Source organism: Eretmochelys imbricata, chromosome 1 (assembly GCF_965152235.1).
Source record: "Eretmochelys imbricata isolate rEreImb1 chromosome 1, rEreImb1.hap1, whole genome shotgun sequence".
Classification (NCBI taxonomy): domain Eukaryota; kingdom Metazoa; phylum Chordata; order Testudines; family Cheloniidae; genus Eretmochelys; species Eretmochelys imbricata.
In genome coordinates this window covers 339,527,181-339,547,366 of record NC_135572.1, presented here as the reverse complement: position 1 = coordinate 339,547,366, position 20,186 = coordinate 339,527,181, and the positions used below count along the sequence as shown (strand labels likewise).

The following is a 20,186-nucleotide window of genomic DNA, read 5'->3' as shown; positions in this document are numbered from 1 at the left end:
CACACTAAGGTACACTACAAAGACAGCTATAAAACTCCTGATCTTCTCTTAACACACTATATTAATTTTTAGTTGAATTTTCTGATTGCACTTAATATACTAACGAACAACGTCTTAACCCTCTTTGCCAGAAATTGTTCAATAGATGTATACCAAAACATACCTACTCATTTACTTTTGAAGAGGTGAGGGTGTGCTGGAGTGTCATTAGTTCCTTCTTCTGAATGCCTTTTGCTTTCCTTCCTACAATCTGTAAACTGAAATCAAAACTGGTTCAACATAATTAACATTTTGTAATATTGCCTTACAGTAACAACTCACAAATCAACAACCCCACCATTTACTAGGAACTTGTAAGGTTTTTATTCTGATGTTCTTGAGAAAACACCATCATTTATGTTACACAATCGACAAAATCATATTTTTAACAAAATACGAGTTCAATTCTAATCTCATTTACATGAACTTTTAAATGAGGGATGATCAATTTATAAATATTAATTTACACTTCAATGTCAATTTTATATATATATATTAATTGTCATGAGCCAGAATCAGTTATCCCAATGGATAGATCTAATCAGGGAAGTCAGTGGAGTTACACTGGAATAAACTTCTCTCAACATGTTCAGTCTTAATAGGATACAAATTCTGAAATAGAAAATGGATGAACCCCTGGCTCTACTGTTGATATCAACGTACTTTACCCCACTGTTCATTAAGGTCCTGATCCTAGCCTTTCTATGAATAAGACTCCCATTGACTTCAGTAGACTTTGAATAAGGTCCTATGTACTTCATGCACTTCATACTATATATATGTTGGTTTTCTTTTTAAAAGAAAAACAAAAGGGTAGGTGGTTTTTTTTAGGAGCAAATGTTGTGATGAGTGAGAAGGAATGTGCTTTTCTGTGATCTATTAAAACTCTGGTAGAATGTGCTGGTTATGTAGATGTAAAGCTCTCAATTAATTTAATTCACCTGCTTTACCACTGTTTGTTGTTTGTTTGCCCAGCTTGAGACATGTGACGCTAACAGAGAACTCAGAACTCTGAAACTACTTTGTCAAAATGAGCTTAGTCTTGTGATTCCAGGAAAATGCACACTGGAGAAGAGTAGATCTTGAGGGTAGAGTATAGACCATAAATAATTAACTGTGTGTTAATGGCATGAAGGTATAAATTACTGCTTTTCTGTTACTTCAGCATATTGGTGTGGGCATACCAAAAGTTAATGTGAGAAAAAGGAGACCCAATGCCCAGGTAACTGTGGACGGAGGTGATCATTAGTGTATTAAAATGCATAGAGCTGGAGATTAGATTTAGAAAGCTTCTGCTCTGCTTATTAGGAGGGACCTAACTAGGGAACTGTTTACTTTGACAAACAGCTTCCAAAGCATGGGGTTTGCATCCTTCTTTGTTAAACGATTATTGACGATGGTACCTGAATATGTTCCTTTAAATTATGATGCATTACTAATAGCTGCTAATTAGAGCTGTGCTGTAAACATTATTCTTCTGACTTGGAAATGAATTTGCAGTTTGAAAAAGGAGACTGCTTATGCTAGATTTGTTTTCATAAACCTGAAAGCCAGGGGAAGATTCTGCATCATTCTTTGTGAAATTATTGCCATGTGTTATCGTACAGTGTGTGCTGTATCATAACACCCTCATGGCATCTTGGTGATTTGTGTAGCTTTCTATGTGGAAGTCAAAAAGTGGTGCATATGTTTTCTGTCACTCAACCAGCATAACTACATCTATGGCTAGAAGCCATCTCACTAAGCACAGAAAGAAAATAAGTGACAGGTCATGCAATTTGAATTATGATAAAAGTCCTTGTGTACAAAACACATACTGAAAACAGTGAAATATAAAAAAAAATGGTTTAACGATATAAATAGCAATCCAAAAAATTAAATACAGTATATAATGTTAATATCCTATGCATATGGGAGTCCATCTTAGGGTGTACATAATTTAGTATATGAAGTTAGCATCTTATGTAAAGAAGACAAAGATTAATTAACTAGCACTGAAACAGTGTGAAATCCTGACTTCATTCAAGTCAGTGACATAACTCCCATTTACTTCATTAGGGCCATGATTTTACCCATGATTCCAAATTTAGCCTGATCATGGATTAGCTTAATAAATATAAAAGAATCTGACAGTCCACATCTTCAGGTTTTACCTTTTCAGGGACAGGGTAAAATCTAGACTCTTGTAATTCAAAGTAAGGAAGAGAGATGCCATATTCTAAGAATATGTAAGATATAGGTCTGCTCTCAAAATCCTTTCAAAGCACACAATGATGACAGTTTAATGAACTTACTTTTATGTTGCTGCACCAGTTCTTTCTTTCTTTCTTTCTTTCTTTCTTTCTTTCTTTCTTTCTTTCTTTCTTTCTTTCTTCCACAAAAATAACATATCCTTGCTCTTCTTTGCCCAGGCTGAAAGTAGATTTGCACTAATCTTGTTTGCATGCTTCACTTCTGGTGATGTACTTCTGTTTCGTTTTGTTAAGTCGTGCTCTTGTATGGTCATATTAGTATAGTTGTGCTTATTTAGTCTGTTTGTGTGCATGTCCGAATGGGTAAATAGAAGAACAAACTTTATGGAAAGTTTGTTTCTTCTTCACACACACACACACACACACACACACACGCACGCACGCACGTACGTACGCAAAAAAATAACCAAGCAAATGACAACCTAGAGGAAGGGAAAAGTTATGGAGCCCAAATACCTGAGAAATAAAACACATTCTTCAGAAAAAAAAACCCCACAGTTAAGCTATTGGACTACGAGTTAATATTGCTATTTCAGTCTCTGCTACAGATTTCCTTTGTGACCTTTGGCAAGTCTCAGGATCTATGTTCACTCACTTCAGTTTCCTCATCTGTACGATGTGGACAATAGTATGTACTTCATAAGGATGCTCGGATAGATAAAGTACAAATGAGTCAAATACTTTGAGACCCTAAACCAAACAGCAAGATGCATTTAATGCATATTTTTGTTGCATGAATTTCACTATTTGTTTGTGTTTTAAATCAGTCATCTAACCTCTGGGCCTCCTTAACTAAGACTAGCTCAGGTTATCATTTGAAAGAAAAAGCTGATGTTAATTTGATGTGATGGCTTTTTTTATTTTTTACCATTTTCTTTTCTTCTCTGTCCTTTTGTGTATTGGAATGGGATACAAACTTCACAATGCCACTTCTGCCATGGCAATGCCTCCATGCATGCTGTTTGGGTTTGATCGTGCTATTCATTATCCATTGCATGTAAGGAAATATTTTTTATTTGCTTTTACATTTTAGCCTTTTGCTATTTGTTGTTGGGTGTGATTTTGTTGGAAAAAAGTTGATGAATAGCAAAAGATAAACTTGTAATGAATTGTGATATGTATTTTATTGATGCTGCATTAAAGCTGATTAATTGTATATGTTCTAGATGAATAAGAGCAGGCAATTCCTGTGCAATTATAAATACACATTTAGTGGTTAATTGCCTGTATTTAGCGTAGAGTCCTTTGTTCAAAAGTGTCCAACGTATACTTTCATTTGAAATATAAAATTTCTTCTTCTTCTCTTACAAGAGAGTAACTTTTACTTACTGAAAGAATGAAAACACCATCCATCCAATAACTTGCACCTTTGTTTCTCAAGAATGTTAGGGACTGATCTTACAATCTTTTATATCCATGTGAATTACATTGAACTATAGCACTCGTATGACAGAGAGCTGGGCTATTGGCCCCCAGTACTCCAAAATAATTTAGATGAATACATTTCCTAACAAGACATATAGGACATGATTCTCCACTCATACCAATGTAAATTGGGACTAGCTACATTGAAATCAATTGAGAGAAACTGGCATCAGGAGGAGGAGATTCATACCTGCACTATTTAGTAAAATATTCATATGCTGTATAATGGCCATGTAAATGTGCAGAAAGTCTAATTTTTGTCCCGCTACTATAAATTAGCTGCTGCCAAAATGTGAGGGCTACATCTTGAGAACTTTTGGTTGTTAGGATAAAAAAAGGATATGACCATCGCTCCGAAAGAAAGTATCAGAGGGTTAGCTGTGTTAGTCTGGATCTGAAAAAGCAGCAAAGAGTCCTGTGGCACCTTATAAATTAACAGACGTATTGGAGCATAAGCTTTTGTGGGTGAATACCCACTTCGTCGGATGCATGGAGTGGAAATTTCCAGAGGCAGGTGTAAATATGTAAGCAAGAATCAGGCTAGGGATAATGAGGTTAGTTCAATCAGGGAGGATGAGGCCCTCTTCTAGCAGTTTAGGTGTGAACACCAAGGGAGGAGAAACTGCTTTTGCAGTTGGCTAGCCATTCACAGTCTTTGTTTAATCCTGAGCTGATGGTGTCAAATTTGCAAATGAACTGGAGCTCAGCAGTTTCTCTTTGAAGTCTGGTCCTGAAGTTTTTTTGCTGCAGGATGGCTACCTTTAAATCTGCTATTGTGTGTCCAGGGCGGTTGAAGTGTTCTCCTACAGGATTTTGTATATTGCCATTCCTGATATCTGATTTGTGTCCATTTATCCTTTTACATAGGGACTGTCCAATTTGGCCAATATACACAGCAGAGGGGCATTGCTGGCACATGACGGCGTATATTAAATTGGTGGACGTGCAGGTGAATGAACCGGTGATGGTGTGGCTGATCTGGTTAGGTCCTGTGATGGTGACTCTGGTGTAGATATGTGGGCAGAGTTGGCATCGAGGTTTGTTGCATGAATTGGTTCCTGAGTTAGAGTTACTATGGTGCGGTGTGTAGTTGCTGGTGAGAATATGCTTCAGGTTGGCGGGTTGTCTGTGGGCGAGGACTGGCCTGCCTCCCAAGGCCTGTGAAAGTGAGGGACCGTTGTCCAGGATGGGTTGTAGATCACTGATGATGCGTTGGAGAGGTTTTAGCTGAGGACTGTATGTGATGGCCAGTGGAGTTCTGTTGGTTTCTTTCTTGGGTTTGTCTTGCAGCAGGAGGATTCTGGGTACACGTCTGGCTCTGTTGATCTGTTTTCTTATTTCCTCGTGTGGGTATCGTAATTTTGAGAATGCTTTGTGAAAATCTTGTAAGTGTTGGACTCTCTTTGAGGGGTTGGAGCAAATGCGGTTGTAACTCAGCGCTTGGCTGTAGACAATGGATTGTGTGGTGTATCCGGGATGGAAGCTGGAGGCATGAAGGTAGGCATAGCGGTCTTAGTGTATTCCTCAGTGGGATCTGAGGAAAGTGGCCTGTAGTATTTGGTATTGGAGAATTGTCTGGCAGCCTCCTTTTGGTAGTCAGACCTGTTCATGATGACAACAGCACCTGCTTTATCAGTCTCTTTGATTATAATGTCAGGGTTGTTTCTGAGGCTGTGGATGGCATTGCATTCTGCACAACTTAGTTTATGAAACAAGTGATGTTGTTTTTCCACAATTTCTGCTTGTGCACATTGGTGGAAGCCTCCCATGTATAGGTCCAGACTGTCATTTCGACCCTCAGGGGGAGTCCATGTGGAGTTCTTCTTGTGCTGTTGGTGCGAGGGTAACTGTGTATCAGTGTGCTGTTCAGTGTTATCTTGAAAGTATTCTACAGGCCACTTTCCTCAGATCCCACTGAGGAATACACTAAGAAACTGCACCATCTACTCAGGACACTCCCTACACTAACACAGGAACAAATCAACATACCCTTAGAGCCCTGACCGGGGTTATTCTATCTACTATCCAAGATCCACAAACCTGGAAATCCTGGACGCTCCATCACCTCGGGCATTGGCACTCTCACTGAAGGACTGTCCAGATATGTGGACTCTCTACTCAGACCTTATGCCATCAGCACTCCCAGCTATCTCTGTGACACCACTGATTTCCTGAGAAAACTACAGTGCATTGGTGGTCTTCCAGAAAACACCATCCTAGCCACCATGGATGTAGTGGCTCTCTACACAAACATCCCACACACAGATGGAATACAAGCTGTCAGGAACAGTATCCCTGATGATGCCACAACACAGCTGGTTGCTGAGCTCTGTGACTTTATCCTCATGCACAATTATTTCAAATTTGGTGACAATATAGACCTCCAGACCAGTGGCATCGCTATGGGCACCCGCATGGCCCCACAATATGCCAACATTTTTATGGCTGACCTGGAACAACGCTTCCTCAGCTCTCGCCAATCACACTCCTTCTCTACCTACGCTACATTGATAACGTCTTCATCATCTGGACCCATAGGAAGGAAACCCTGGAAGAATTCCACCATGATTTCAATAGCTTCCACCCCACTATCAACCGCAGCGTGGACCAATCTACATGGCAGGTCCACTTCCTAGTCACCACAGTGCAAATAAGTGACGGTCATGTTAACACCACCCTATACCGAAAACGCATCGACCACTATGCCTACCTTCACGCCTCCAGCTTCCATCCTGGACACACCACACAATCCATTGTATACAGCCAAGCGCTGAGGTACAACCACGTTTGCTCCAACCCCTCAGAGAGAGTCCAACACCTACAAGATCTTCACCAAGCATTCTCAAAAGCAGTTTCTCCTCCCTTGGTGTTCACACCTCAGTTGCTAGAAGAGGGCCTCATCCTCCCTGATTGAACTAACCTTGTTATCCCTGATTATCCTTGTTATCCCTAGCCTGATTCTTGCTCGCATATTTATACCTGCCTCTGGAAATTTCCACTCCATGCATCCGACGAAGTAGGTATTCACCCACAAAAGCTTATGCTCCAATACGTCTGTTAGTCTATAAGGTGCCACAGGACTCTTTGCTGCTTTGAAAGAAGACATTTTAGACTTATTATAAAAATAAATTAGCACGGTTGATCCTGTGGCACCTGGAAGAAGATGCCTCTGTCCCTTTGATTTATCTCCCTAATAAATTAGAGCTTAGCATATACCAAGCAATAATAAATTTTGCTTAGCTAATTACATCACAAGGAATGATGTCATCGAATCTCAGGGTTGGAAGGGACCTCAGGAGATCATCTAGTCCAACCCCCTGCTCAAAGCAGGACCAATCCCCAATTTTTGCCCCAGATCCCTAAATGGCCCCCTCAAGAATTAAACTCACAACTCTGGGTTTAGCAGGCCAATGCTCAAACCACTGAGCTAAGCTGGGCCTTGAAGTCCCATTTTATATGTAATGTCCCATTTACACAAAGCACATTTTCTTCCAGCGAATAAATACAAAATACATTGGTGACCTGGTTCCTCTTCTGTACTAAATCAATCCATAGTATCATGTTCGCAGGGTTTAAAAAATATACCCCATAATCCTTTTACTTAAAAGCCTAAACTACATGTGTGCCTTACATAACTTTTGAGTAACCAGGATTTTGCTGGGAGCTTTTACTCCAGGACTAGGGATAGTTAGGAACAGATGGTTGTAAAATTATAGCTGTTAAGGGCTTGTGATTTGTTCAGCCAATGCCCCCCGTGCCCACTGAACCACTTGGTACAGTAACAATCCTACATAGAGCCTTAATCCAGCAAACATATATAGTCACACTTAACTTCACACATGTGCATCAAGGATGGTCCAGTGGCTAGGATAGTAGCCTGGGACTTGAGAAACCTGGTTTTAATTCTCTATTTTTCCAAAGACTTCCTCTTTGGAAAGTTACTTGATCTCTCTATGCCTCAGTTTCCATCTGTGGAATGGGGATAATAGTACTTCCCTACCTCAGAGGGGTGTCTTGAGGATAAATGCATTCAAGATTCTGAGGTGGAAAAAGAAGATCTTGAACCTCAGTTAGAATGAAGTCACCTTTGTGATCTGTGAATCACATATGTGAAGCACATTGGCTGCAGCGTGACTGATTTTCTGTCAGAATCCACTCTGCACTCACAACTCCCTTTAGCAATTCCCTTTATTGTGTCAATTCTGTGTAAAAAAAAAAAAAAAAAATCCAGTGGAAAATTCGCTAAGTGCTGCTGAAGCAAAGGGTTTCAGTACAACACAGTGACCTTCTGTTTAAAGGACACTTATGCACCACTATTGAAGTAGAATACAGCAGTGGTTTTGAAACTTTTTTTCTGGGGACCCAGTTGAAGAAAATTCTTGATGCCCGCGACCCAACGGAGCTGGGGATGAGGGGTTTGGGGTGTGGGGGGGCTCAGGGCTGGGGCAGAGGGTTGGTGTGCGGGGGTGAGGGCTGGAGGGTGGGGCTGGGAATGAGGGGCTCTGGGTTTGGGGGGGCTCAGGGTTGGGTCTGGGGGTTGGAGTGTGGGAGGGGGTCACGGCTCTGGGTTGGGGGTGCAGGCTCTGGGGTGGGGCCAGGGATGAGGGGTTTGGGGTGCAGGAGGGGGCTTTGTGTTTTGGGGGGGCTCAGGGCCGGGGCAGGGGATTGGGGTGCAGAGTTGGGGCATGGACTTACCTCCAGCAGCTCCCAGTCAGCGGCGCAGCCAGGGTGCAGAGGCAGGCTTCCCGTCTGTCCTGGCACCGCAGACCATGCTGCTGTGCCCTGGCAGCGGCCAGCAGCAGGTCCAGCTCCTAGGCGGAAGTGCATAAGCAGCTCACACACACACACACACACACACACACACACACACACACACAGGTCCCATTGGCCAGGCAGCACTGCCAGTGTGACTTTTAACGTCCCAGTCGCCGGTGCTGACCAGAGCCGCTGGGTCGCCGAGCAAGGTGACCCAGTGCTTTGACCCAGTACCTGGTCACGACCCAAACTTTGAAAAACACTGGTATACAGAACATGAGATATGGAAGACATGTTTCTGCAGGTCACAACAATTTCCGTTTTAGTTTTTTGCTTGTTTAGATCCTGATTCAGCAAGGTACTGAAGTACATTGAAGTCAGTAGGACTGATCGTGTGATTAAAGTTTTACATGTCCTAACTGCCTTGCTTTATCAAAGCTTCATTTATTACAAATAATATCAGACTTTTTGTTTGAGGCAACTATATGTTCCATGAACACGTTTCCATAAGAGATTCTTTTCATTGGATCTTATTCCTTTGTCTTGTACTTGCTGTCCCTTTCATCTCCACCCACAACTGATTCATGCCATTGCCACTAGTCTTCTGTAGAAGAGTGCAGGTGTTGATATTACTAGTCGCCCAGAAAATTTTCTCACTGCCTGTCTCCCCTTTCTTTTTGGTGGTAGGAAAGTTAAGGAATGACTCCTTCCTGACAGGTCACCCCGTTCTCATGCTTACAATTTGTGACTAACCAACAGCAGAGGAAGCAGCCTTCAGCCATTAACACTGTGTGTGACTGGACCATAGGCAAGCACTAGTTTTTAGAGTTAATCCAGTTATCACTCACCTGATTACCTCTCTCTTTTTAAAATCCATTTTAAGTGAACTAGCACTGCTAGCAATCCACATTGCTATATCTGATTAAAAGATAGAATGGTAAGTAATCCTATTTAAACAGTCTTTTTTGATCTCAGGGAGGGTTTGAATGATTTCAGTAACCTATTCATAACATCAAGTGAGAGATCTTTGTTATTTGATTTGTTTAATATCTTCTGCTTCAGAACCCTAAATCTCAGGAGCCTGTTACACTGGATTTTCTGGATGCTGAGCTAGAAAACGATATTAAAGTTGAGGTAAGATGCACCAGTAATGTAGTGCCTGCTTTGATGTATATATTTTTCACTGTTCTGGGTAATAGCTGAAATATAATAACTGGTGCAGATTCATCCAATTTCCTTAACCTCTTGTTCTTCTAAATGACAGAGGACTTCAGATTTTCATCGCTCTGACAAAGTATGATTTTTGTCTGAAGAGAAATGCAGGTTTAGTGAACAGTTTCTGAAATTTATTTTGAATCTATGTATTTTCTTCTCTTATACACCTGGCACATTTAAAAAAACCCTGTCATTTGAAAGATTATAGTTTTAAGATTAAGATTCCCCATTATTCTCTCTATATAATGGGAAGTGGCATCATGAATGGTAGAACCATTCAAAACAGTGCAATTCAGGTTTCAGTATAATGCCAGCTGAAAGTTGGTGGTTCCAATTGAGTACTGCATTGAACCCAAAACTCAAAGTAAAACTTGGGGAGGGTTAATCCACACAGACTGAAACAAAAAGTTTGTACATATCCATTTTAAGACACACTACAGCTGACTTTCAATTAGCTATCATGAGAATAACTACAGTTATTAGGCAATCTGCATTAGTTCTGCACCGAAAATCCCCATTGACTTCACTGGGAGTTCTGGGTTTGCAAAGAGTGCAGGAATTAATACTCATGGCTCACTGAGCTTAGTCATGCAACCATTACTCATACAAGTAGAGTCCTTACCATCATGAGGAGTCTTACTAGTGTCAATAAGATTGCTCCACAAAAGTATCAATTACAAGGTTGGGCTCTCTTTCGTAGGGGTGCGATAAGTAGGCGTGTACGGGCTGTTATTTTCAAATGTGTCAATATGATAGGATTGCTCATAAGATGCAAAAGATCTTGGAAAACATTAATCATGTTGTATGTCACGCCTAGATTTTGATTTTCCTTTTGTCTCTTCCCCCTACCTCCTTCTTGCTTTTTTATTTTTTTGTTTGTTTTTTTCTGGTTTTGTTTTTTCTTCACCTTCTTGTATATAGATTCGGAAAAAAATGATAGATGGAGAAAGTGGGGAAAGAACATTTAAAACATTGGTCAAGTCTCAAGATGAGGTAAGACTGGAACACAGGCTGTCCTACTTTCAGAACAGAACACTGCAAAATGATGACAAGAAACTCTATTTTGTCCTGTCTTTTATATTTAAAAGCTAACATTCTACTTTTCCAGTGTTCTATAATAGCCTCCTGGATTATTCCTGTACAAATATTTTCCTTCCCCCCCCTCCCCAGAGTTGCCAACCTTCCTGGCTTGTACTAAGGGAAAGCACACATTTCTTAAGAACAAGGGTGTTTTGTTTCTCTCTTTCTTTGGTGCTTCATAATCATACAAGTGTTAATAAGACCCTGAATTCTGTTGTCAAGGATTTAGCAGAGCATTGTCATAATTCTTTACATGAATCCCTTAACAAAAGTCTTAAATGGTATAGGAATGTGTTGCTTTGTAAGGCATTATATTCTGGTTCGATATGAAGAACGTGGCGGGGGGGGGGGAATGATTATACAATTTACAGTTCCTAGATTAGGATTCATTACAGTAAGCAAAGGAATCTTCCAAACAGTTACAGTGATAGTATAGATTAAATTTTGCTTTGGATCTTAGTGTGCTTATGGGATAAAGTGGGTTTCTAAACATCCTGTCTTGGTTGTTAAATTTTATTTTCCGAAGAAGTTAGACCTAGAAAGTTTGGTCCTCAACCCTAACAAGCTTTTGCAGTAACACAAAGCTGCTTTAAAGCTGAAGGAGCTGGCAACCCTCAGTAATAGGGGAATCCATAGATGGTGTAGGTCTGCCATATGTCTGTGCCACATCCCTTAAGGCACCGGGGCAGGGTGTACATCAAGGGGAGGAGTGACAACCAGATTGGGCGGCACTTTGTTGATTCCGACCTGCCACAACAGCTCTTTGGGGTTGTATTGTAAAGAGTAGGAGCAGCTTGAAGAGGCTTGAATCGATCTATTGTGGCCTCAGAGGTGAGGGGAGATGTAAAAATTGCATAGGAAATATATATCTTTAAAAAAAAACAAAAAAGGACATAAATCATAATTTATACTTATAAATATAAACAAACCATAAAGTAGCAAATGGAATTGTTCATATGTATGCATCACGGATTGCAGCATCCCTTGTGTTGTAACGCTTGTTGCCCTTCCCCCACCAACAGCCTACATTTTGACTGTCTCCAACTCTTGCGTTGTGTCTGTACTGAAATGGGTAAGAGAATTTGGGCCTGAGCCTACTCTTACATTGGTGTAATGCCGGAGTGACCCCGCTGAAGTCAATTGAGTTAAACTTACGCTTCCCAGCTTTCTGATTGCAGAAAACTAAACACCCTTTCCCTGCCTCTGCCCTGCCCCTTCTCTAAAGCCCCACCCCTGCTCACTGCATCCCCCCTCATTCTCCCCCCACCCTCACTCACTCGCTCATTTTCACCGGGCTGGGGCAAGGGGTTGGGTTGTGGAAGGGGGTGAGGGCACTGGCTCGGGGTGCAGGCTCTGGGGTGGGGACAGAAGTGGGGGGTTCAGAGTGTGGGAGCAGGTTCTGGGATGGGGCAGGGGGTTTGGGTGCAGGAAGGGTGACGGCGCCAGCTGGGGGTGTGAGCTCTGGGATGGGGCCGGGGATGAGGGTTTTGCGGTGCAGAGGGATGTTCACGGCTGGAGGGTGGGACCGAGGGGTTCGGCGTACAGGACGGGGTGTGGGCTCTGGGAGAGAGTTAGTGTGCGGGAGGGGGCTCAGGGCTGGGGCAGAGGGTTGGGGCATAGAAGGGTGTTTGGGTGTAGGTTCCAGGCAGCACTTACCTTAGGTGACTCCCGGAAGCAGCTGGCATGCCCTGCAGCCCCTAGGTGGAGGCGGGGCCAGGCGGATCTATGTGCTGCCCAAGCCCACAGGCCCCACTCGCAGCTCCCATTGCCCACGGTTCCTGGCCAATGGGAGCTGCGGAGCCAAGGCTCGGGCTGGGGGCAGTGTGTGGAGCCTTCCGGGCTGCCCGTGCGCTCAGGAACCACAGGGATATGCCGCCGCTTCTGGGAGCCACACGGAGCCAGGGTACGCAGGGAGCCTGCCAGGCTTAGCCCCACTGCGATGCCGACCAGACTTTTAACAGCCCAATAAGCAGTGCTGACCGGAGCGGCCAGTGTCCCTTTTCGACTGGGTGTTCTGGTCGAAAACTGGGCACCTCACAACACTAATTAAACTGGTGTGAGGTCAGAGGTAGGTCCCATTTATTTCATTTGCCTGTGAAGTATGTATGTCACTATAAAATTATGTTGTTAATCATAGCATTCTCACTCTCATCGCATTTAGATTATTTTATTTTTAATAAAAGAATCATAGAATCATAGAATATCAGGGTTGGAAGGGACCTCTGGAGGTCCCCCCTGCCCAGAGCAGGACCAATCCTAACTAAATCATCCCAGCCAGGGCTTTGTCAAGCCTGACCTTAAAAACTTCTAAGGAAGGGGAATCTGCAATAATAATGCAATATGAGCACCTGCAAGACTTTTTCATGAGGATGACCATTTTATAAAATGAGGGAAAGACAGAAAATGATGCAAATGGGCATGTTGTGTTTGTTTTCCTTCCGTAAATTCTTGAAAACCTGAAAAACCTGAGGACCTGTATTTAAATCAGTCTCCCTTGTAGGACCAGCACTTACTCCTTCTATTACTTTGGCATGATAAGAGAGTCATGTTTACACATGATGAATTAATCTTCAACAATATCTCGAATGTTATGCACAATCCAGACTTTTCTTTAACATTAAGCATATGTGTCTTATATTTCCAAGTTCTCTTTTACCTGCACACATATCCATGGCAACTATAATAATAAAATCCCCCCCTCCATTAATGTCTGAGGTACCCATTGTCTATCCCACAACATGTGAGAGTCCTGGCAGAGTGCAGAACTCTGTTCTAATCTGATCTGATCCATCAGGAGCTCTTTAATGAACTTAAAATCAAAAAGAAACCCTACAAAAAATGGAAACCTGGATGAAAGAATAGCACAAGCATGTAGGGACAAAATCGGAAGGTACATCTACACAACAATTAAACACCCACGGTGGTCTGGGTCAGCTGACTTGTGTTGTGGGGCTGTAAAATTACTGTGTAGATGTTTGTATTCAGACTGGATCCTGAACTCTGGGACCCCGTTAGTGTGGAAGGTCCCACAACCCAGGCTTCAGTCTGAGCCTGAATGTCTCTACAGCAATTTTTAGCCCCGCAGCTCGAGCCCACTGATCTGGCCCAGCTGCGGCTGTGTCATGGGTCTTTTATTCCAGTGTAGAGGTACCCAGAAAGGCTTAGGCACAAAATTAATTACACCTAGCAAGGGACATAAAAGACAATACAAAGACATTCTTTAAATATATATATACATCCTTTAAAAACAAGGAGCAAGAGAAAGGTGAAGGAAAGTGCCTGACTTCTACTTAGTGGAGAAGGAGAGCTAATAGTGGATGACATCAAGAAGGCTGAGGTGTTTAATGTCTGTTTAATGACAGGTTTCAGAGTAACAGCCATGTTAGTCTGTCTTTGCAAAAAGAAAAGGAGTACTTGTGGCACCTTAGAGACTAACCAATTTATTTGAGCATGAGCTTTCGTGAGCTACAGCTCACTTCATCGGATACATTCCACGGTATGCATCCAATGAAGTGAGCTGTAGCTCACAAAAGCTCATGCTCAAATAAATTGGTTAGTCTCTAAGGTGCCACAAGTACTCCTTTTCTTTTTGCAATGTCTGTTTAGTTTCAATCTTTACTAAAAAGATAAATTGTGAACAGATACTTAAGACAAATAATATTAGCAACAAGGGGGAAGGCATGCAAGCCAAAATAGGGAAAGAACAAGTTAAAGAATTTTAAGATAAATGTATTCAAGTCGGCAGAACCTCATGAGGTTCTTTCCCACCCTACATTTCATAATATACTGGATTTATATCCCTGGAAATGGAAGTCCTCTATTTTCAGAACATATGCAGTGTGCATAGCTGCAATGCAAACTCTCCTACACTGTTCTGTCAATATGCCAGAATACTAGCCTGTATGGCTCACTTCTAGGGGGAATCATAGAACATTAGAGTTGGAAGAGACTTCAGGAGGTCATCTGGTCCAACCTCCTGCTAATAGCAGGACCAACCCCAACTAAATCATTCCAGCCAGGGCTTTGTCAAGCCAGGCCTTAAAAACCTCTAAGGATGGAAATTCTACCACCTCCCTAGGTAACCCATTCCAGTGCTTCACCACCCTCCTAGTGAAATAGTTTTTCCTAATATCCAACCTAGACCTCCCCCACTGCAACTTGAGACCATGGCTCCTTGTTCTATTATCTGCCACCACTGAGAATAGCCTAGCTTCATCCTCTTTGGAACCCCCCTTCAAGTAGTTGAAAGTTGTTCAGTTTCCATGCCCAATTAATCCTTGGCTATCTGCTGATATCCTGAACAAAGGAGCCCACATGATGCCAAATGTATATAATAGTGACTTTTATGATCTGGACAACTTTCCACTAGAAAATAGACTGAAACGACCAATTCATTTTACACAGTTCATTGAACAGCCCTTATATGACAGTGACTTGGAAGTACTACTGACCTTGGCCAGGTAACAGCTAGAGACCCAGTAATGAATGATTTCCATTACCCATTCTCCAAGGGACATGGTGAGAATCTTACATACTCATAGTCATCTTGGCATAGGAAAATTCCTTGTGTCCTTAATCTGTCATGAAGTCACAAATGCAATAGAAAGATAAGGTGCGTTTACTGCTTTTTTTTTAGTGGGTGGGCAGTGTGACAATCAATAGTACTAGGTCAATAAACATGGGTAAGATCTGTGCTGAATAAGTTCACCCATCTATAAGTCTTAAGTCAAAAATATCTCAAAGCATTGCACATTATTCCAAGCATCTTCTTTGTGGCAAAATAGCTCTTAGATTTCTTACACCTGCCCTGCTGTGCTGAAAAATAACAAGAGAAGAGAGTTATTCAATTTATAAACGTCAGAATAGAACCAAAACCACATTTTTTTCATAATCATGTTAATTTTTGTGTTTTTATTTTTGCACAGGGACAGAAATAACATCTACTGTAGCACATTTGAACAGTATTAGTAATGTTGTGATGTAGCAGCTGCACAGATTTTATTGCAGACATCCTCATAAATCTTTGTCTCTGACTATAAAGCAGCAATATGCTACAGCTGGCATATACTTATAATTTTTAATGTGGAAAAATGAGTAAAACTGCTCCAGCGGGGTGCATTAATGATGATTAAATCTTCTACGGGAAGTCAGGGGACCTTTTAAACTTGTCTGTTGTACCATCTTTCATTCCAGAAGCAAGTGAATTGAAAAACTAACTAATCTCATACTTCAGGAAAGCGCTCATGCTCATGCTTAACTTTACACAGATGAGTTGTCCTATTCACTTTAAAGGGCAAATACATAAGTGGGTGTAAGACCAGAGCCATAGAGTGTATATACAGGGATAAATAATGTCCCACGGACACAGACATTAGTATATGTAAGTATGTACAGGCATAGTGGTTTGTTATTATAGGGTTGCTTATAAGTGTTTTGCTGCTGTCACTAGTTTTTTGTTTAGATACAAGATCACTGGGCCATTCCTATGGGGGAAGACTCTTTCCTGTATTTAAAATAAACAATAAACAAGAAAAATAAGTAATCTGACAAGCAGACACAAAGGGTAAATGGACAGGCCAAATTTATGGCTCACTATACTTGACACAGCACTTCTAAAATTCTTTATTAGATTTAAAGAATGCAGATGACTCTGTAACATCTGTTCTAAATCTGGAAATTGTTGAAGAAATGCAATTGCAAAGCAGGTCACATTTTAAGGAAAGGAGCAAAAGAATTCCAACAGCTTGTTTGTTATTGAGTTTTACATTCCTTTCACCTCAATAATAAAGCCAAACCTAGTATTTACTGAGCCTCCAGGGGCAGTGATATACTTGTTTATCAAAATTGCTTTCCAGAGATATATTGACAAAGGAAACAGAACGTATACATGGACTGCTGTGAATGGCACAGATTACAGGTAATTAATCTGTTTTTTTAATGGAAAGTGTTGGTTGGTTTGTTTGTTTTGATGAATAATTTTATTCTTATTAGATATAACACTAAAAAGACTAGGAACTGACTCTCTCTGCCCAAAAGAATGGAGAGACAAACATTGGTGCAGTTCATCTTCCTTGAGGATTTCCCTCTGCTCACCACCTAATGGCATAAGGCCCAGTCCTGCAGGCCTTTTAAAAAAAAAACAAACTCCCAGTGCCCATGACTGTTTTGTCAAAGGAAGTGTACAGAGTCAAGCCTTCAATCTTTTGTGGAGCTTTCTAAACAACTTACCTACTAGCAAAGTTTCCACATACTTACTAAGAAGATTGTGTGATTCATGGTATCAATTTTAAGTGGACCTTATCTTTTCAGGGATCTCATAAATTCTGCAGGACTCTTAAAATCATTGTAGTGTTTGATTTGTAATTGTGTCTTTGATTGTGGTCCTCTCCCTCAGATCCTCCTCTAATCCCACCTTTTCTTGCAGTCTCTCCAACAATAATTTCCATTCCCACACTGGCCTTTGCAAGTAAAATTTAAAAAATAAAATAAAAAAGGAAGAGCTAATGTTTCATGCCTTTACAAAACAAGCAATATCGCAACCTTTTTTTTTGTAAACCTCCTTCTCAGTCTTATATTCATTATTTGTTTTGTCGTGTCATACCTAAACTACCGTGTCAGATTTTGGCAGGCAAGTACTATGGCATTATCACTCTAGTGAGCAGTTGCATTTAAGATGCCATATACAAATGTTAAATAACAATTACATTATTTTTATATAAAATTATATGGCCATAGATAACAGCAGAGAAAAATAACACTTTTTGAAAAAGGTGTATCTCACTCTCACAATTGTCCTGAAATGCATGATTTGAGACACTATAGCTACACATCGCTGTGACACTGGAAGGGATGCGACATCTTGACATCCACTTCTTAAAGTATTTGGGCTGCAGTTGGTCCAAGAAAGTTATCATACTTTAGTTTAAAAGCTGAATATTTCTTAAGATTACCAACATTGGGCCCAAATTCTATGAAGTTCTGAATATCCAAGTTAGGGCACTCCGTACCTTTCAGGACTGAACAAATTGTCACAAAGCAGAATCACTGTCAGTGCATAGTGTGAAACTTGAAACAACATTGAAAGGATTATTTTATTTTAACAAAAATATGTAATATTGGGAGTTTTACCCAAAATAAGAATATTTGCATTACTATGCTGTCTAGAGACATCAACCAAGTTGGGGTAGTAGGCACCGTACAAATATATAGTGAATGACAGTCTGTGACCAAAATATTTTACAAAACAGAAAAAAAATACCAACCCCCTAAACCTAGTTGTTGTGAATTAAAACAAAGAGCTGGCTTGATCTATGCAATTCAGAACCTTGTTTTTCTGTTGTTACCCGCATTTTTATTTTCTGAAGGAAAGCAAGGTATTTTTCATCCTATCATGCTATCTAGTATGCAGTACACGTGTATTTGATTTATATGAGTTCTCAGTTCTTACCAAATTCCTCTCATAGTTGTTTTTCATAGGCTGAGAGAAAGCAGTTAATCTCCTGGGTTCACATTGCAGCAGTCCCATTAAACATAAAATTATAGATTTTAATTAGTAGTTTCTGTTAGCAATAACTGTTAATGACAGGTAAACCTCTCCTGATTTCCCTCAAGGGGAATTGGTAGAAGGCTATCACTAAATAATCAGCAATCTCACTTCTGTGATGTTTAAATGGCAAATGCATTATTAAAGGTCATCTTGCTTATAGCCCAGTTGTACAACTTGTTTTAATGTTAATTTCTGCAGCCATCCATTAGAAACCAGTGGTAAAATGCACTTTTGTGTTAATGAAAATTGCGTGCAAACATTAGGGATGTGTGATGAAGTAGATACGTCTCTGATGGGGATTTATACCCGTTGCCTTTAACATTCTTTTTTAAAAATTCTGCTCTCAGGTGCATGTATTGATTTTTAGTGGCAAAACCAAAAGACAGAATCATTTCTAAACAACAATGAATATTGAAATCAAAGGAGGTGCATTATGAAATATATTGTACATCTTAGGGCACTCTTATAAAGTACAGTTCAAAGAATTATTTTGTCCAAAAGTGACTGCATTACTTTAAGAAGATATTCTGTCTCTTAGAGATAATGTAAATTCAAGTACTACACGTTTTTGCATTAAATATCAGTAGCTGTTTTATTCTAAAAGCGAACTCGGTCATTATCATACTCTTTTCATAGCAGTTCAGAATTATTTGTGATTTTTTTTCAGCTGTTCTTTAAGCAGAACTTTCAGTGATATATCCATAAAAATTGTGACTGGCCTATGAATTTTATGATGGGTACAGATCCTGGAATACCTCCCACTTTACTTCATGCTCCTTTTACATGTAGTTAATTTCAACCCCACTGAGGTGCCTAAAGTTAGCACTATGGCAGTGTGGGACTGCATATAATAATCAAATCATCTCTTCTCACAATAATTTTCATCCCCAACTTGTTAATTGTTTTCAAAGACACATCAAAGCTGACTTGAGAAAACTGCTTTAAAACTTCTAAGTTTTCTCCAGTGAGCTAAATGTGTCTTTATTTCTTTGTTTATGCCTTTGTTATTTCTGTTGCAGTTTGGCCTTGGTATTACCATCCTACAGCTTTTACTACATTAAAGCCAAAATAGAAGAACCAATAACTCAGGCCAGATGTAAGTACTTGGAAGGTTCTCTGGGTTCTGACCTACTTCTGACACACAGGCGTTTTAAAAATTTAATTTTGAAATTCATAAACTTTGTGGAGTTCCCTAATGTTATCATAATGTACCCAAAATCTACAGCAATGATTCTAACCCATTGTAAACATTCAAGGTACAAGAAATATTCTACATAGCTAGAATATGTGCAGGTACCCCAACTTCACTTACAGCTCCTTCCCTTTTGCTATGTACCTATAGAATCATTGCTTTGTGTATCCTCTGTTGGTGTTGTTTTAAGGGTCTGCTAGCTGACATTTAAATATTCCACCTGTTAAAAATTAATATATAGGCTAAAGCGTCTTTTCATAGTTTGCAGTAATTACAGTGCTGTATATAGCAATTTCTCATGCTGCTCTTATAAATAAAGTAAGATTAGGGGCTATTTAGTTTTGGCTTATAGTTAAGCTTTTATGTTGCACTTTGTAAATAGTTTCAGTGGATGTCTATAGAATCTTATTTGGATGGCACTCATTTCAAGCCACTTCCAGATTCTAGAAAACTGACTGGAAATAATATGTATGATATATTTCCAGCATTAAAGTTTTGTTTACTTTGTTTGACCATAGTTGAGCCAGTAAATGAAGCATGAGCCATCATATCCTTTTAACTTTATCCAAGTGTTAATCCAAACCTGAATGAATTCCATTTTTGCATTTAGAAATATATGTATGCAAAAACTTACTTACAAGGACAAAACATTTTCCACTCTTGTTACAAGTCTCCTTGTCAG

At 40.3% G+C, this 20,186-nt stretch overlaps 1 protein-coding gene across 3 annotated transcripts in view; it reads left to right on the top strand.

The window, feature by feature from the left end:
• CACNA2D1 (calcium voltage-gated channel auxiliary subunit alpha2delta 1) overlaps positions 1 to 20,186 on the top strand; it is a 668,904-nt gene that overhangs the window by 601,435 nt on the left and 47,283 nt on the right. For 2 of the 3 annotated variants that reach the window (XM_077807876.1, XM_077807874.1), the window contains exons 19-22: positions 9,534 to 9,605; positions 10,608 to 10,679; positions 16,622 to 16,683; positions 19,332 to 19,423. In XM_077807876.1, the coding sequence (XP_077664002.1) occupies positions 9,534 to 9,605; positions 10,608 to 10,679; positions 16,622 to 16,683; positions 19,332 to 19,423 (298 nt within the window). The remainder of the gene's footprint in view (positions 1 to 9,533; positions 9,606 to 10,607; positions 10,680 to 16,621; positions 16,684 to 19,331; positions 19,424 to 20,186) is intronic. The other variant, XM_077807875.1, reaches the window with a different exon arrangement.